Source organism: Panthera tigris, chromosome B1 (genome assembly GCF_018350195.1).
Source record: "Panthera tigris isolate Pti1 chromosome B1, P.tigris_Pti1_mat1.1, whole genome shotgun sequence".
NCBI classification, from domain to species: domain Eukaryota; kingdom Metazoa; phylum Chordata; class Mammalia; order Carnivora; family Felidae; genus Panthera; species Panthera tigris.
In genome coordinates, this window is record NC_056663.1 from 77,468,912 (window position 1) to 77,485,486 (window position 16,575).

The 16,575-nt window shown below is 35.1% G+C and overlaps 1 protein-coding gene across 23 annotated transcripts in view; it reads left to right on the plus strand.

The window, feature by feature from the left end:
- The window catches only part of IQCM (IQ motif containing M), a 644,218-nt gene that overhangs the window by 245,898 nt on the left and 381,745 nt on the right, over nt 1-16,575 (plus strand). For all 23 annotated transcript variants that reach the window (XR_006216738.1, XR_006216737.1, XR_006216740.1 and 20 more), the window contains one exon: nt 3,839-4,037. Coding sequence is in view for 19 of the 23 variants with exons in the window: in XM_042983796.1 (XP_042839730.1) it covers nt 3,839-4,037 (199 nt within the window). In the remaining 4 variants the exon portion in view is untranslated. The remainder of the gene's footprint in view (nt 1-3,838; nt 4,038-16,575) is intronic.

The window sequence follows — 16,575 nt, forward strand, 5'->3', positions numbered from 1 at the left end:
AAAATAGCAAGGGAACTAGAATTAGAAGTGGAGCCTGAAGATGTGACTGAATTGCTGTGTTCTCACAATGAAACTTGCACCGATGAGGAGTTGCTTCTTAAGGATGAGCAAAGAAAGTGGTTTCTTTTCTTTTCTTTAAAAAAAAAACCCTAAATTTTATTTGAGAGAGAAAGAGCAGGCAGGGTAGAGGGGCAGAGGGAAAGAGAGACAGAGAGGGAGAGAGAGAGAGAGAGAGAGAGAGAGAGAGAGAGAATCCCAAGCAGGCTCTACTCTGTCAGTGCAGAGCCTGACTCTGGACTCAGTCCCACAACTCTGGGATCATCACCTGAGCCGAAATCAAGAGTCAGATGCTCAATCAACTAAGCCACCCTGATGCCCCAGAATGTTGTTTCTTAAAATGGAATCTAATCCTGGTGGACATATTGTGAAGATTGTTGAAATGACAACAAAGAATTTTAAATTAAGGTATGCACATTTTGTTTTAGACCTAACACTATTGCACACTTAGTAGACAATGGTATAGTGTAAATATAGCTTTTATATGCACTGGGAAACCAACAAATTCATTTGACTCATTTCATTGCAATAATCACATTGATATTCACTGTTGTGCAGTGGTCTCGAATTTAATCTGCTAATATCTCCAAAATATATAGGCAGGCTCTGAATGGCTGAAAATATACTTTTTGGGAGATATTTAAAACAATAGGATGTCTAAGAATTTTGAGTTTTGAGCCAGCAGGCTTGTGAGCTAATGGTCCTATCCTGATATAAGAACAACGTAGGGGCCAATATACAAAAAGTCATCTTTGGTTCAGTTATATAAATATGCCAAACATACTTTACCATTTCTAGCATCCCTCCTTTTATATAGTGAAGAAGAAAATCTTTGGTGTGGTCCTGCAGCCATCTGGGACACCCAGAAGATAGCTTAAAATATAAAATAATAGTTTATTTTTACGTTTGGAGTTTGAACTTGGAGAAACAATATTGGAAAGAATTGTTAGAAGAGCCAAGATTATGAGCAAGTCATTGGTTCCTTTAGAGTAAAACAATAGTAACACAGCCACCGTAACATTAAATATTAGGAATACCAGATTTTGCAAGCAGATCACAAAGAAAAAAAAAGATAATTATGATAGAATATTTTTGTGATATAAGTAACTTTTATTTTCCAGGCACACTATATTGAAGGCATTAAATGGTTTTTCCTTTGTTAAATTAAGAGCAGAATGGATTCAAAACTCAGTCTGTCAATGCAACAGAAAGTAAATCAAATTCCAATCTTATTCTTTTTGTATACCACTTAAATAACATTTTATAGTCAAGGATTCACAAGCATTTCTCTTTTTTATGATTAAACTTACCAAAATTGACTTGGTAAAAATTTGATATATTTTATAGCTTTTCAAATCCATTATTTTTTAATATAATTCACTTTACATCAAGCCTTCTATAAATTATACTTCAACTTCAAATTTCCCTTTCTATTATTTTTAGCATTCCAGTTATTTAGAGATGTACTATTGATCAAAGTCTGTATGTCTAAAGCCTAAGATAAAACTTATTTCTTGTTAAGTTGATAAAAACAGACAAAACATATCCATCATTCTGTACACATGTTTGCATTTCTTCATAATTATTTTACTTAATATAGTTCTAATCACTCATTTTAACTATAGCTTTTAACCAAAATAATTTCAGTTTCAATTCTCTCTCTTACACACACACACACACACACACACACACACACACACACTTTTCAGGGGGTAACTAAGAACTCTGTGACATTCAAGGCAATTTTAGAGACCAGCAGAATACTCGTGCTTCAACAGTACACATCACACATCAATTTACAATCATACATACCCCTTTAAGATTTATTTATCTCTTCTTGTTGGAACATGGAACTTAGGGTATACACTTTGCACACTTGAGTATTTCTATGACAATTCTCTTAATTCTTCTGACAGAAAGGAGAAAAGTTAGGAAATCGGAATTCTCTAGATTTCACAGTAGGTCTTTAAACTCTGGATAAGCCAGAACTAATCATTAACATTTTGTCTACATCACTAATTTTTTTAATACATCGAGGTCATTCATCAAAATTGCTATATCAACCAAGCAAAAATCCCCTTATAAGACAGAGCTCTCTTTTCTAAGCTGTTCAAAATCAATATTAATTTAAACAAAAAACCCCTGACAGGTATACTTCCTTTTCTTTGCCTTTTAGTGTAGTTTTGTCTAAATAAGATATTTCTTCAGAACACAAAATGATATAGTTTTGACTCATTAATCTAAAAAAAGTTTTATCAAGAAAGAGAATGAGAGAAAGGACCAGCCGTAGATACAAAAGAACTACAGTTACAAGAACATTGTACAAAGCTAACTTCTTTTCTTTTGCAAGGAGAGTGAGAACTTTTTTTTTTCATTTATACACACAAGCACAAAGAGAATAAACAGCCTTAGTTCTGCATCCTTAGCTATAGGTGAAAAGTAGATATGGAACCCAGTTTTCTGTGCCTGAACAAATTTCATTTGTCAGTTGTGGCTTCTTGGGAATAGGAATGTCAGGGAGTCAAAGAAGATACTTGTTATGACAGTCTCTTGATAGGGAGCTGATCTCCATTCTAGTTGGCACAAAATTGCCTCTTAAATGTTTTTAGCTATACTGGTGTTCAAACTACATGTAATACAAGGCGTATCATAAACTTTAAGACTAACATAAAAGAATAAATGAAAAAGACTGAGCTGTCATCTACCATCTACCATCCGACAGACACTAGATGTCTGCGTGAAATAATCAAAATCAGACTCCCAACATTTCAGTTACCACGGGAAGAACAATAATGTCCATTGTACAAAATAGAACAGGACTCCTCATGAATCAGCATAATGCAGACATCAAAATAAACTCCAGAGGAAAGAAAATGCAGAAACAGAGCCATGATATTCACTCTGGGAATCAAGAAAGTTGGGCCCAGGATCCAGATATCTGTATACAGTGTACTTTTTAGGGCCAAGACTCAGTTCTGTCTGGTGTATGAATCCACCTGGGCAACTCATTGGAATTTCAGCTGTGAAACATGCAGAAACCAAAGTAATGAAGAAGAAAAAAAGGATTTTTATATGCTAAAAATTGCAGGGAAACTATACTTTCAACTTTGGAAGACTTTGAAAAAACTAACTGCCGCATAAAGAATACACCATATATAAATGAAAAAAGCAGACACGAGATTACAGACAGTCTGTCCATGGTAGAAAGTCTGCAGTTTTCTCACAAATTTTCATCACTGCAAGGCCCATCCACATCAGTATGTCAGGGTTTATAATGGTTTCCATTATGGTCACTTGCTTCTGTGATCCTATAGTCCATGACGTTAACACTACACTACCATGCCTTTTGATAGAGAGCATTTGGAAAATAAAATCACTTTTCAGATTGTGTCTGATAAGTAGCGTATCAGTGCCAAATAATTTTGAAGTAGTCTTTATTTTGACTAACTATATGACTAACTCTGTTATATGAAAACATTTTGTTCCTCAAATGTTATATCTCTTTTTTGAATAGTTATGGATAAGTTTTGACAAATTTGCTTTCTTTTGGATTTGCTTTCTTTAGAAGGTTAATTTTGTACATATTACGTTGACTCTGGCATATTGAAACTTATTTAGAGAACCCTGTTGACATGTTCAGGTGATCTGTGTGAAATCTATGTACAAATAATAATACATTTCCTATTTCAGTATATTTATCATTGAAATGAATTTAAGACTTTTCAGAAGTGATTATTTTTCTTATTAACTACACTAAGAAAGTTTTATATTTTATTTTTAGGTCAAAATCTATTCTAACTAAAAGTGGTAAACTTGACAATAAAGTTAAAAGAATTGGACCACACATAGAAATCTTCCAAGTGTTCCGGGAAAGGAACACATTCATAAATACCAAAAAAATAGTGAAAATGATCACCATCATGCAGGCCTATGTCAGAGGGTGGCTCGAACGCAGAAGATACCAGAGAATAATGATCAAGGTAAAGCATATGTTAAATATAATGTGTGTAAATTTTCTTGTGTAGATTTTGAATAGTCACCTCGTCAATATATCTATGATTTTCTAAATAAAATTCTGAATGCATTCTTTGCATTGAAAAAAATGGTATGAATAATCTATTCTGCTGACAGTTTCAGATTTTGTCAAACTGGAGAATCTAAGCAAAAGGACTAGTTTATCCTTAACCCAGTATTTTGGGACCACTTTTATGCTAAGGCCAGAACTGTCTATCTTTGTTCTAATTTTGTTTCTCCTTTTTGCTGTTTATTCTCTGCATAAAGCAACTTTCTTTCACTTCCCACACCCCTTGATACGGTTGTATTGCATATACATTCAACTCAAAAAGAACTATACATACAACACACATGTACACACACACCTCTGAGAAACTTTTATAAGCAGCAGTCCTGACTTTCAAAACAAATATTTAGGACTTATTTTGTCTGGGACAATGCAGAAGAACCTGATTGGATGGATCTTGGTGACTTCTGAGAGGATCCTAAAATATCCTCACCTTGAGGGCTAAAGTTTTACCACTCACAAGGAATTTGTGAAGCCAACTACAAATAGAAGAATAGGTCAGGAGTGCCCTCTTAAATTCCTAGCACTTCTGGGAGGAGCCTTCTTGAATGGCTTTGTGGTGGACACTCCAAATGCATTTCTCTGAGAACTCTGTAATGCTGTTAGAAGGCAATCTATCTGCCTATCTCTGTGTGTGTGTGTGTGTGTGTGTGTGTGTGTGTATATATATATATATATATATATATATACCCATAATACATGTATGTAGTTATGATGATTAAATGTGATAACACATGTAAAAATTTAACAAAAAGGTAAAATTTCCATATAATTAATATTTCAATATTTCATTAATTCTGTGAGGTAACAGTTTTATCCATTTTATAAGTGAAGAAACTGAAGCTCAGAGAAATAAAGCTTGTTGCTCAAAGTAACACTGCTGGTAAGTGACAGAGGTAGAACTCAAACTCATGTCTGTCTGACTCCAAAGCCAATCTTATTCTATATATCATATCATCTACTGAACTATTATGGCTGATTCGTCCCTAATCTGATCTAAAGCCATATCGAGACCTATCTCTCTAACTCAAAATTCAGGCATTAAATTGCCCACTTGAAAGGTCCATAATTAAATCAAACTTCACATAGCCTTAAATGAATTTGTTTTCATACTTCACAAAGCTCTTCCTTTCCTTTATTGTTTTAAATTTTATTGAGGAATAATTGACATATAACATTATAGTGCTTTCAGGTGTACAGCATAATGATTTGGTATTTGATTACGTTGCAAAATGATCACCACAATAAGCCTAGTACCATCCATCACCATATGAAGTTAACTTTCAGGATTTATTCTCTTGGCAACTTTCAAGTGTGCTCTATGATATTATTGAGTGTGAGCTATTATAGTCACCATGTCTTATTTATTTTATAACTTGAAGTTTTTACCTCACTTCCTTTACCTGTTTCATCTACTCCCTAGTTCTCCTCTGGCAACCACTTCTCTTCTCTTAATCTATGGTTTTGTTTTTATTTTGTTTGTTCATTTGTGTTTTAAATTTCACATGTACGTGAAATCCTATGGTATTATCTTTCTCTGACTTACTTCACTTAGCATAATTCCTATGTTATCCATCCATGTTACCACAAATGGCAAAATTTCATTCTTTTTTTAAATTGAAGAATCATTGACGTATGACATTGTATTAGTTTCTGTTGTACACATAGTGATGCAATATTTATATAAGTTATGAAAAGTTTACCACAGTAAGTGTTATCATCTGTCCCCATACAAAGTTGTTACAATATCATTGACTGTGTTCCCTATGCTATACGTTACATCTCTGTGTATTATTTATTTTATAACTGGAAGATTTTACCTCTTAATCCCCTTCACCGATTTTGTCCATCTGCTTGCACTCCTCCCCTCTGGCAACCATTAATTTATTCTTTGTATCTATGAGCTGGTTTATGCTTTGTTTTGTTTGTTCATTTGTTTTATAGTAGAGTCCATATATCAGTGAGGTCATACAATATTTGCCTTTCTTTGACTGACTTATTTCACATAGCATAATACTCTTTAGGTCCATCCGTGTTGTTGAAAATGGCAAGATTTTATTCTTTTTTATATCTGAATAATAATCCATTGTGTGTGTGTGTGTGTGTATGTATGTGTGCACACACATATACATCTATTAATGGGCATTTAGGTTGCTTCCATATCTTGGCTATTGTAAATAGAGCTGCAATGAACAGAGAGGTGCATATAACTTTGAATTAGTATTTTAATTTTCTTTGAAAAATACCAACAGTGGAATTGTTGGATTGTATAGTAGTTATGTTTTTAATTTTTTGAGGAACATCCATACTATTTTCCACAGTAGCCATACCAATTTACATTCCTACCAATAATGCACAAGGGTTCCCTTTTCTCCACATCCTCACTGATACTTGTTATTCCTTATCTTTTTGATAGTAGCCATTCTGACATGTGTGAGGTGATATCTCATTGTGGTTTTGATTTGTATTTCCCTGGTGATGAGTGCTGTTGAGCATCTTTTCATGTACCTATTGGCCATCTGTATGTCTTCTTTGGGAACATATCTATTCAGGTTCTCTGATCATATTTTAATTGGATTTTTTTATACTGAGTTGTGTGAGTTATTTATATATTTCGGGTGTTAACCCCTTATCTGATATGTCATTTGCAAACAATTTCTCCAATTCATTATGTTGCTTTTTCATTTTGTTGATCTTTTCCTTTGCTGTGAAGAAGTTTTTTAGTTTGAGGTAGACCCATTTGTTTATTTTGGCTTTTGTTGTCATTGTCTGAGGAGACAGATCTAAAAAATATTGTTAAGACCAATATTCAAGAGCTTACTACCTATGTGTTCACCTAGGAATTTTATGTTTTCAGGTTTCACTTAAGTCAATAATACATTTTGAATCTATTTTTGTTTATGGTGTAAGAAACTGAACCAGTTTCATTGTTTTGCATGTAGCTGTTCAGTGTTAACATCATTTACTGAAGAGACTGTCTTTTTTTCATTGTATATTCTTATCTCCATTATCATAGATTACTTGACCATGTAAGTGGGTTTATTTCTGGGCTGCCTATTCTATTCTTTTGATCTTTGTATTTGTTTTGATCAGTGAAGCTTTGTAGCATAGTTTGAAATCCTGGAGCATGATACCTCCAACTTTGTTCTTCTTTCACAGGATTGTTTTGGTTATACAGAGTTGTTTGTGTTCCATACAGATTTTAGGATTATTTGTTCTAGTTCTGTGAAAAATGCTACTTGTATTTTGATAGGGATTATAATGAATTTGTAGATTACTTTGGGTATTATGGACATCTTAACAATATTAATTCTGGGGCGCCTGGGTGGCTCAGTCGGTTAAGCTTCCGACTTCGGCTCAGGTCACGATCTCGCAGTCCGTGAGTTCGAGCCCCGCGTCGGGCTCTGTGCTGACTGCTCAGAGCCTGGAGCCTGTTTCAGATTCTGTGTCTCCCTCTCTCTCTCTGACCCTCCCCCGTTCATGCTCTGTCTCTCTCTGTCTCAGAAATAAATAAACGTTAAAAAAAATAAAAAAAAAAACAATATTAATTCTTACAATCCATGAGCATAGTATATATTTGCATTTATTTGTGTCATCTTCAGTTTCTTTCATCAATGTCTTACACTTTTCAAGGTACAGTTATTTCACTTCCTTGGTTAAACTTATTTATATGTGAAATCTGGAAGAAATGGATAAATTCCTAGGAACATATAAAACCAAAACTCAAACAGGAAGAAATAGAAAATTTGAACAGACTTATAACCAGTAAAGAAATTGAATCAGTAACCAAAAGTCTCCCAACAGATAAGAGTCCAGTGCCAGATGGTTTCCTGGGGGAATTACCAAATATTTAAAGAAGAGCTAATACTTACTCTTTTGAAACTGTTCCAAAAAATAGAAATGGAAGGAAAACCTCCAAACTTATTCTATGAGGCCAGCATTACCTTAATTCCAAAACCAGTAAAGACCCATCCTAAAAAGGAGAATTACAGACCAATATTCCTGATGAACATGAATGCAAAAATTCTCAACAAGATACTAGCAAATTGAATCCAACAGTAGAGTAAAAGACATATTAACTGTGATCAAGTGGGATTTATTTCTGGGCTGCAGTGGTGTTTTAATATTCAGAAGTCAATCAATGTGATACTCCACATTAATAAAGTAAAAGGTATGAACCATAAGATCCTCTCAGTAGATGCAGAAAAAAACATTTGACAAAATACAGCATCCTTTCTTGATAAAAACCCTCAAGAAAGTAGAGATAGAACATCATAAAGGCCATACATGAAATACCCACGGCTAGTATCATCCTTAATGGGGAAAAACTAGAGCTTTTTCCCTAAGGTCAGGAACACAATAGGGATGTCCAGTTTCACCACTGTTGTTCAACATAGTACTGGAAGTCCTAGCCTCAGCAGTTAGGTAACAAAAAGAAATAAAAGGCATCCAAATTGGCAAGGAAGTCAAACTTTCACTTTACAGATGACATGATACTCTGTGTGGAAAACGCAAACAACACCACCAAAAAAATTGCTAGAACTGATACATGAATTCAGTCAAGTCACAGGATATAAAATTAATATAAATAAATCAGCTGCATTTCCATATACAATAATGAAGTAGCAGAAAGAGAAATCAAAGAATCTATCCTATTTACAACTGCACCAGAAACCATAAGATAACTAGGAATAAACCTACCCAAACAGGTAAAAGATCTGTACTCACAAAACTATAGAACACTTATGAAAGATATTGAAGAAGACATAAAGAAATGGTAAAACATTCCATACTCATGAATTGGAAGAACAAATACTGTTAAAATTTCTATACTACCCAAAGCAGTCTACAAATGCAGTGCAATCCCTATCAAAATCACCAGCATTTTTCATAGAGCTAGAACAAAGAGTTCTAAAATTTGTATGGAACCAGGAAAGACCCTGAATAACCAAAGTAATGTTTAAAAAGGAAAGCAAAGTGAGAGGGATTACAATTCCAGACTTTGACCTGTATTACAAAGCTGTAATCATCAAGACAGTATGTTACTGGCACAAAAACAGACACATACATCAATGGAACAGAATGGAGTACCCAGAAATGGACCTACAACTATATGGTCAACTAATTTTAACAAAGCAGGAAAGAATATCCAGTGGAAAAAAGACAGTGTTGGGAAAACTGGAGACATGCAGAAGAATGAAACTGGACCACTCTCTCATACCATACACAAAAATAAATTCAAAATGGATGAAAGACCTAAATGTGAGACAGGAAACCATCAAAATCCTAGAGGAGAACACAGGCAGAAACCTATTTGATGTCAGCCATAACAACTTCTTACTAGACACGTCTCCAGAGGCAAGGGAAACAAAAGCAAACATGAACTATTGGGACCTCACCAAGATAAAATGACACTTCTGCACAGCAAAGAAAATAATCAACAAAACTAAAAGGCAGCCTGCAGAATGGGAGAAGATATTTGCAAATAACATACCAGATAAGGGGCTAATATCCAAAATCTATAAAGAACTTATCAAACTCAACACCCCAAAACCAAATAATCCAGTTAAGAAATGGGCAAAAGACACGAGTAGATACTTCTCCATAGAAGACACACAAATGGTGAACAGACACATGAAAAAATGCTCAACATCACTCAACATTAGGGAAATACAAGTCAAAACCACAATGAGATACCACCCCACACCTGTCAAAATGGCTAAAATGAACAACTAAGGAAACAAAAGATATTGGTGAGGATGTGGGAGAAAGGGGAAAGGAGAACCCTCTTGCACTTTTGGTGGGAATACAAACTGGAGTAGCCACTCTGGAAAACAGTGTGCAGGGTCATTAGAAAGTTAAAGATAGAACTACCCTATGACCTAGCAGTTATACTACTAGGTATTTACCCAAAGGATACAAAAATGCTGATTCAAAGAGGCACATGCACCCAAGAGGCTATCAACAATAGCCAAACTGTGGAAAGAGCCTAAATGTCCATTGATTGATGAATGAATAAAGAGGAAATGGTATATATATACAATGGAGTATTTAAAAAATTTTTTTTTAATTGTTCTTGAGAGAGACAGAGAGTGACAGCGTGGGAAGAGCAGAGAGAGAAGGAGACACAGAATCTAAAGTAGGCTCCAGGCTCTGAGCTGTCAGCACAGAGCCTGACGTGGGGCTCAAACTCATGAACTGTGAGATCATGACCTGAGCCGAAGTCAGACACGTAACCGACTGAGCCAGCCAGATGCCCCTATACAATGGAGTATTATTCAGCCATTAAAAACAATGAAATCTTGCCATTTATAATGACATTAATGAAACTAGAGTATATTATGCTAAGCGAAATAAGCCAGTCAGAGAAAGACAAATACCATATGATTTCACTCATACATGTAATTTAAGAAGCAGAACAGATAAACATAGGGGAAGGGAAGGAAAAGTAAAATAAAATAAAAACATAGAGGGAGTCAAACCATAAGAGACTCTTAACTATGGAGAACAAACTAAGGGTTGCTGGGGGGAAATGTGTGTGTGGGGGGGGGATGGCCTAAATGGGTGATGGGCATTAAGAAGGGCACTTGTTGTGATGAGCACTGGCTGTTATATGTAAGTGATTAATCACTAAATTCCATTCCTGAAACCAGTACTACACTATGTTAACTAACTAATTTAAATAAAATCTTGGGAAAAAAGGATTATTTCTAGGTATTTTATTCTCTCGGATGTACTTAGAAATAAGATTAGTTTCTTAATTTCTTTTTCTGATAGCTTGTTATAACTATAAAGAAAAACAACATATTTCTATATATTGATTTTGTAGCCTGCAACTTTACTGAATTCATTTATTAAATCTAATAGTATTTTGGTAGAGTCTTTATGTTTTTATTTTCTTTTTAAAAAAAATTTTAATGTTTATTTTTGAATGAGAGAAAGCACAACCAGGGGGAAGGGCAGAGAGAGAGGGAGACAGACTCTGAAGCAGACTCCAGGCTCTGAGCTGTCAGCTCAAAGCCCAGTGCAGGGCTTGAACTCACAAACCATGAGATCATGACCTGAGCTGAAGTTGGACACAATGGACTAAGCCACCCAGGTGCCCCAATGGTTTTCCATATATGTCATCTGCAAATGGTAACGATTTTACTTCTTCTTTTCCAATTTGCAAGCCTTTTATTTCCTTTTTTTTTTTCTTTCCCCTAATTGCCATGACTAGGACTTCTGATACAGTGTTGAATAAAAGTGGTGAGAGTGGGCCTCTTTCCCTGTTCCTGATCTTCCAGGAAAGCTTTTAGCTTTTCACTGTTAAGCATATTTTAGCTATAGGTTTGTTATATATGACCTTCTTATTATGTTGAGGTATGGACCCTTTATACCCACTTTACTGAGAGTTTTTTTTATCATAAATGGACATTGAATGTTATCAAATGCTTCTACATCTACTGAGATGATCATATGAATTTTATCCTTCATTTTGTTAATGTGGTGCAACAGGTTGATTGATTTATGGGTGTTGAAACATTCTTGTATCCCTGGAATAAATTTCACTTGATCATGGTATATGATCATCTTAGTGTATTGTTGAATTCAGTGCTAATATTTTGAGAATTTTGGCATTTATGTTCTTTAGGGACAGTGGCCTGTGATTTCTCTTTTCTTCCTTTCTTTCTTTCTTTCTTTCTTTCTTTCTTTCTTTCTTTCTCTCTCTCTTTTCTCTTCTCTTCTCCTCTTTTTTCTTCTCTTTTCTTTTCTTTTCTTTTCTTTCCTTTTCTTTCCTTTTCTTTTCTTCTTTCTTTACCTTCTCTGGTTTTGGCATCAGGGTAGTACTCATTTCATAAAGTGAGTTTGAAAGTGTTCATTCCTTTAATTTTCTGGAAGAGTTTGAGAAGTGTAGGTATTAAATCTTCTCTGAATGTTTGGTAGAATTCACCAGTAAAGCTATCTAGTCTTGGACTTTTGTTTTTTGGGAGGTTTTTGACTACTAATTCAATATCCTCACTATTAACTGATATATTCATATTTTCTGATTCACTCTTGAAAGATTGTATGTTTGTAGGAATTTATCCACTTCTTCTAGTTTGTCCAGTTTGTTGGCATATAATTATTCACAATAGTCTTATTCTTGGTATTTTTTGTGGTATCAGTTGTAAGTTTTTTCATTTCTGATTTTATTTGAGTTTTCTTTTTTTTTCCTCATGGTAAGTCTAGCTAAATGTTTGTCAATTTTTGTTTATCTTTTTAAAGAACCAGCTCTTTTATTGATCTTTTATATTATCTTTTTAGTATCTATTTTACTTATATCTGCTCTGATCTTTATTATTTCCTTCTTTCTACTAACTTTAGACTTCACTTTTTCTTCTTTTATTCCTTTAGGTGCAAAATTAAATAGTTTATTTGAGATTTTTCTTGTTTTTTTGTGTTGTTTTGTTTTTTTGTTTTTGGTTTTTGTTGAGGTAGGCCTGTACTGCTATGAATTGCCTCTTAGAAATACTTGCTGCATCCCATAGATTTTGGTATGTCATATATCCGTTTCCCTTTGTCTCTTGGTATTTTAAAAATTTCTCTGATTTCTTTGTTAACTCTGTGGTTGTTTAGTAGTATGCTGTTTAATCTCCGCATATTTGTGAGTTTTCTTTTCTCCTTGTAATTAATTTCTAGTTTCATACTATTCAGTGTTCATGCTTGGTACGATTTCAGTCTTAAATTTAATGCTGGTTTTAGCACGGGAGTGGGAGAATGTCATGATCACTTGCACTTGTTGGCCCCAGCTAGGGAGTGGAGCAGGGCTGCAACCACCCATGCTCACAGTCTTTAGCAAGGGACTGGGAGAATGTTGTGACTGCTCACGCTCATGGGCCCCAGCCAGTGAAGGCAGGGGGCCACCGCCATTACCCCCACCAGCCTTAGCAAGGCAGCAGGATGGCACTGAGTCTGTACATACTCTCCTGTGCTAGCGGGGTGGGGAGAGAGTGCAAAACTGACAGCTGCCAGTGCCTCCATCTCTGCAGAGAGTCCCAGCTGTCCCCTGCCCCTTCAACAAATCCTTTAAGATTAGCAAGTGAATCTCCTTCACCTGTAGTCTAGGTGCTTTTCAAACTGCTGCTTTTGTGGTAGGTCCCAACATGAGTGAGACTGCAGGTGAGCCTTTCAATAAGAGAATCTTGGTTTCCTACAGCCCTTTGTATTCCTTGGATGCAAACCCTGTTGGTTTTCCTACCCATCTGGATGTGGACCTTTAATCCTTTGTTATAGAGGAATAGTTCTGCTAGTTTTCAGTTCTTTTTTAGAGGGAATAGTTCCATACATAGCTGCAGGTTTGGTGTGCTTGTGGGAAGAGAGGAGTTCAGGATTTTCCTATGCCCTATCTTGGACCCCCCCAACCCCCACCCCGTACTACCTATACTGATGAACCATTCCACCACCCACCAAGCTATACCTGGAGTTTTTTATACTTTCAACTCGCTCACTTCCATATTTAATTGATTATCACATGCATAATATTTCTTGTGTTGCTCTTCCTCTCTTTGTTTCTTGCCAGAGCTTCTAGTTACTAACTCTCACATGGAGAACTACAGTTATCTCCTATTTATCCTCTTTTCTACTTACCCCCCAATCTGTCATATAAAATTATAGAAATTTCACATAGATTACCTTATGCCATTTCTTATCCTCTTTTAATGGCCTATATTGCTTATAAGAGAAAGCATAAATTCTCTAACATAACATGGTACACATTACCTCCCTGGTATGGCACTTGCCTGCTGTCCATCTTCCTCACATGAGAATTCCTCACTAATGCCATGTGCTCTAGCAAAGCCCAAATTCTTTAATTCCCTGATTGTTTCCTATTATATCTTATGTTTTTTTTTTAAAATTTTTTTAACGTTTATTTAGTTTTGAGACAGAGAGAGACAGAGCATGAACAGGGGAGGGGCAGAGAGAGAGGGAGACACAGAATCTGAAACAGGCTCCAGGCTCTGAGCGGTCAGCACAGAGCCTGACATGGGGCTCGAACTCACGGACCGTGAGATCATGACCTGAGCCAAAGTTGGACGCTTAACCGACCAAGCCACCCAGGCGCCCCTATATCTTAAGTTTTTATGCTGTTCTCTTCAGATGGAATACTCTTCCTTCCTAATCTTCTGATAAACTCCAACTCATCTTTCAAGATCTTCCTTGCATATATGTGCTTAGACAGTGTCTCAGGTCCGTTAAGCAGTAATTATCTCTCTATCCTTTTGGTCATTCTTGTGCTCAGCTATCTATATTGTGACCTTTATATACATGTCTGTCATAAGCAATACAAATATGTGACCTATTTGGAAGAATATACCCTTTATTTTTATATTTATAGCACTACACTATTTTGACATGTAATATACACTCTCTATTATATTAACTATTTGCACTTATTATCTGCTTTTTTTCTTGTTTGTTTAGTTTTTTGTATATGTTTACATTGTTTCTGTTTTGTTTGCTACTGTGTTTGAATGCCTAGAATAGTGATTAGTACATGGTAAGTATTCAGTAAATATGTATTGAATGGATGAATTAATTCAACAAAATATAGTTATAGAAATTTATCAGGACACTCCCAATGATTCATATTTATATGTAGAGAGAAATAATGTATATGCATATGTGTATATATATATATATATATATATACACACACACGTATATATAAGTACATAATATATAACATATATCATATGGTTATATATCACATATATGATTATGTATTTATATTATGATTTAATTATAGAATTTCTTGCGTTAGAGTGAATTATAGAGTCATCCATCACCTCTGGTAGAGAAATGAGTCTTAGTAAACTTAGAGAGCAAGAATGGGCCCAAGAGAATGGTGAAAAGGAGAGACAAGGAAAATGCTGAATTTCTATGTAGAGGTAGAATTTGAAATGGAAAGAATGGGAAGCACTTTTAATGGGTTGGAGCCAGTTTAAACTAGACTGTTGACTTTGACTTGGTTATAAAATTTGTTACAATCACTGATTTTCTTTTTTATTATATCACTCATATGGTGCTTTGTATGTTGGATGACTGCTCTGTTTATATGGTGAATGTTGTCTTGCCTGCTGTTGAACAGCTAGTGCATCAGGCCTGTAATGCACACATCGTCAGGTTCCAGGACTGTGCCTGTGTACAGGGTTGCAGTTGGGGGAATTCTTGATAGAGTTTCTGCCCTAGAGGCTGTGCAGCAAATCACTGGATAATTGTCAGCACCATGGCAATCCCTGCGCTGGAAGACTTCCATGGTCATATTGTTTGGCTACTGCTTCAGATCTTGTAGCCGTGGAAAGTGTCTATGAGAATGTCACTTTACGATACCTCAAGAGAATGTACAATTTCCACCATTTCCTGTGAAATGCTCCAGCTTGGGTTTATTTAGAAATAATGAAGCAACATTGAATTAGATCAGTCATAAGGGTACCACAGAGGTTGCTGCATTTAAGTACCAGAATTGTTTCCACCATTGAAAGTGTCCTTTTCCTTTTAAAAACTCTGTGTTGTTTGCATGTGTTTTGGAATAATTAATAATGATCTTTAAAAAAAACCTATAAAGATACAAAAACAGTATTTTTCTGAGCATAATGCCTCTAAGATTTTACTTAATTTTAATATTTTTCTATGAATATTTATAATTTAAATTTTTAAATTTTAGGCTTAAATTGATAATATTCATTTGCTATTTGCCAAACATACTGAAATCCTAGGGCACTTGAAAAGCTGATGGTTGCAATAAGAAAGTGTTCAAATTGAATTTTGAATAAATATTTGTTATTTTTGAATAAATATTTGTTGAATAAATAAACTTGGGATACTTCTGGAAAATCTGAGGCTTAAGGTTATGATAGCAATACTCCATACATAGGCCAGTGGTTTTTAACCTTTTGGAGGTTATAGAATCCTTTGAAAGTTCAATAGATTATAGATTTTCTCTCATTATCTCAAAACACAAAACAGAAACAATAAGAAAATCCTTAAGCCCATACATAGGCCCTATGGCACAGGCGACATGGATCAGAAAAGTTTTATTACGTAAGTTTGCTAGCTCCCAGACACCAGGGGAACTGTGTTCTTTATTCAAGATTACTTAAAAAAATTAATAACAGTTACTACTGGATCCAATTTCTTGCCTGGTGTGTGATATCATAGAGCATATAGTCCAGAGATATATGCAGATAACTAAAAGAAGTATTGGGTACTAATAGAGAAATTAGAAAGGCCATTTAATCCAAAAGGCTGTGTCTGGTGTAGGGGTTGGATAGTGCCTATACATTGAGATCTGGAAAATGAGGGGAAGTTATGTTTTGTCAGGTCATCTGAGAGGCTCAGAGTGTTGTAGGCACAGGGAAAGACAATATCAATGGCCTTAGGGGAGATAGAACATTGAGGGGCTAGGGGTTGGTTGG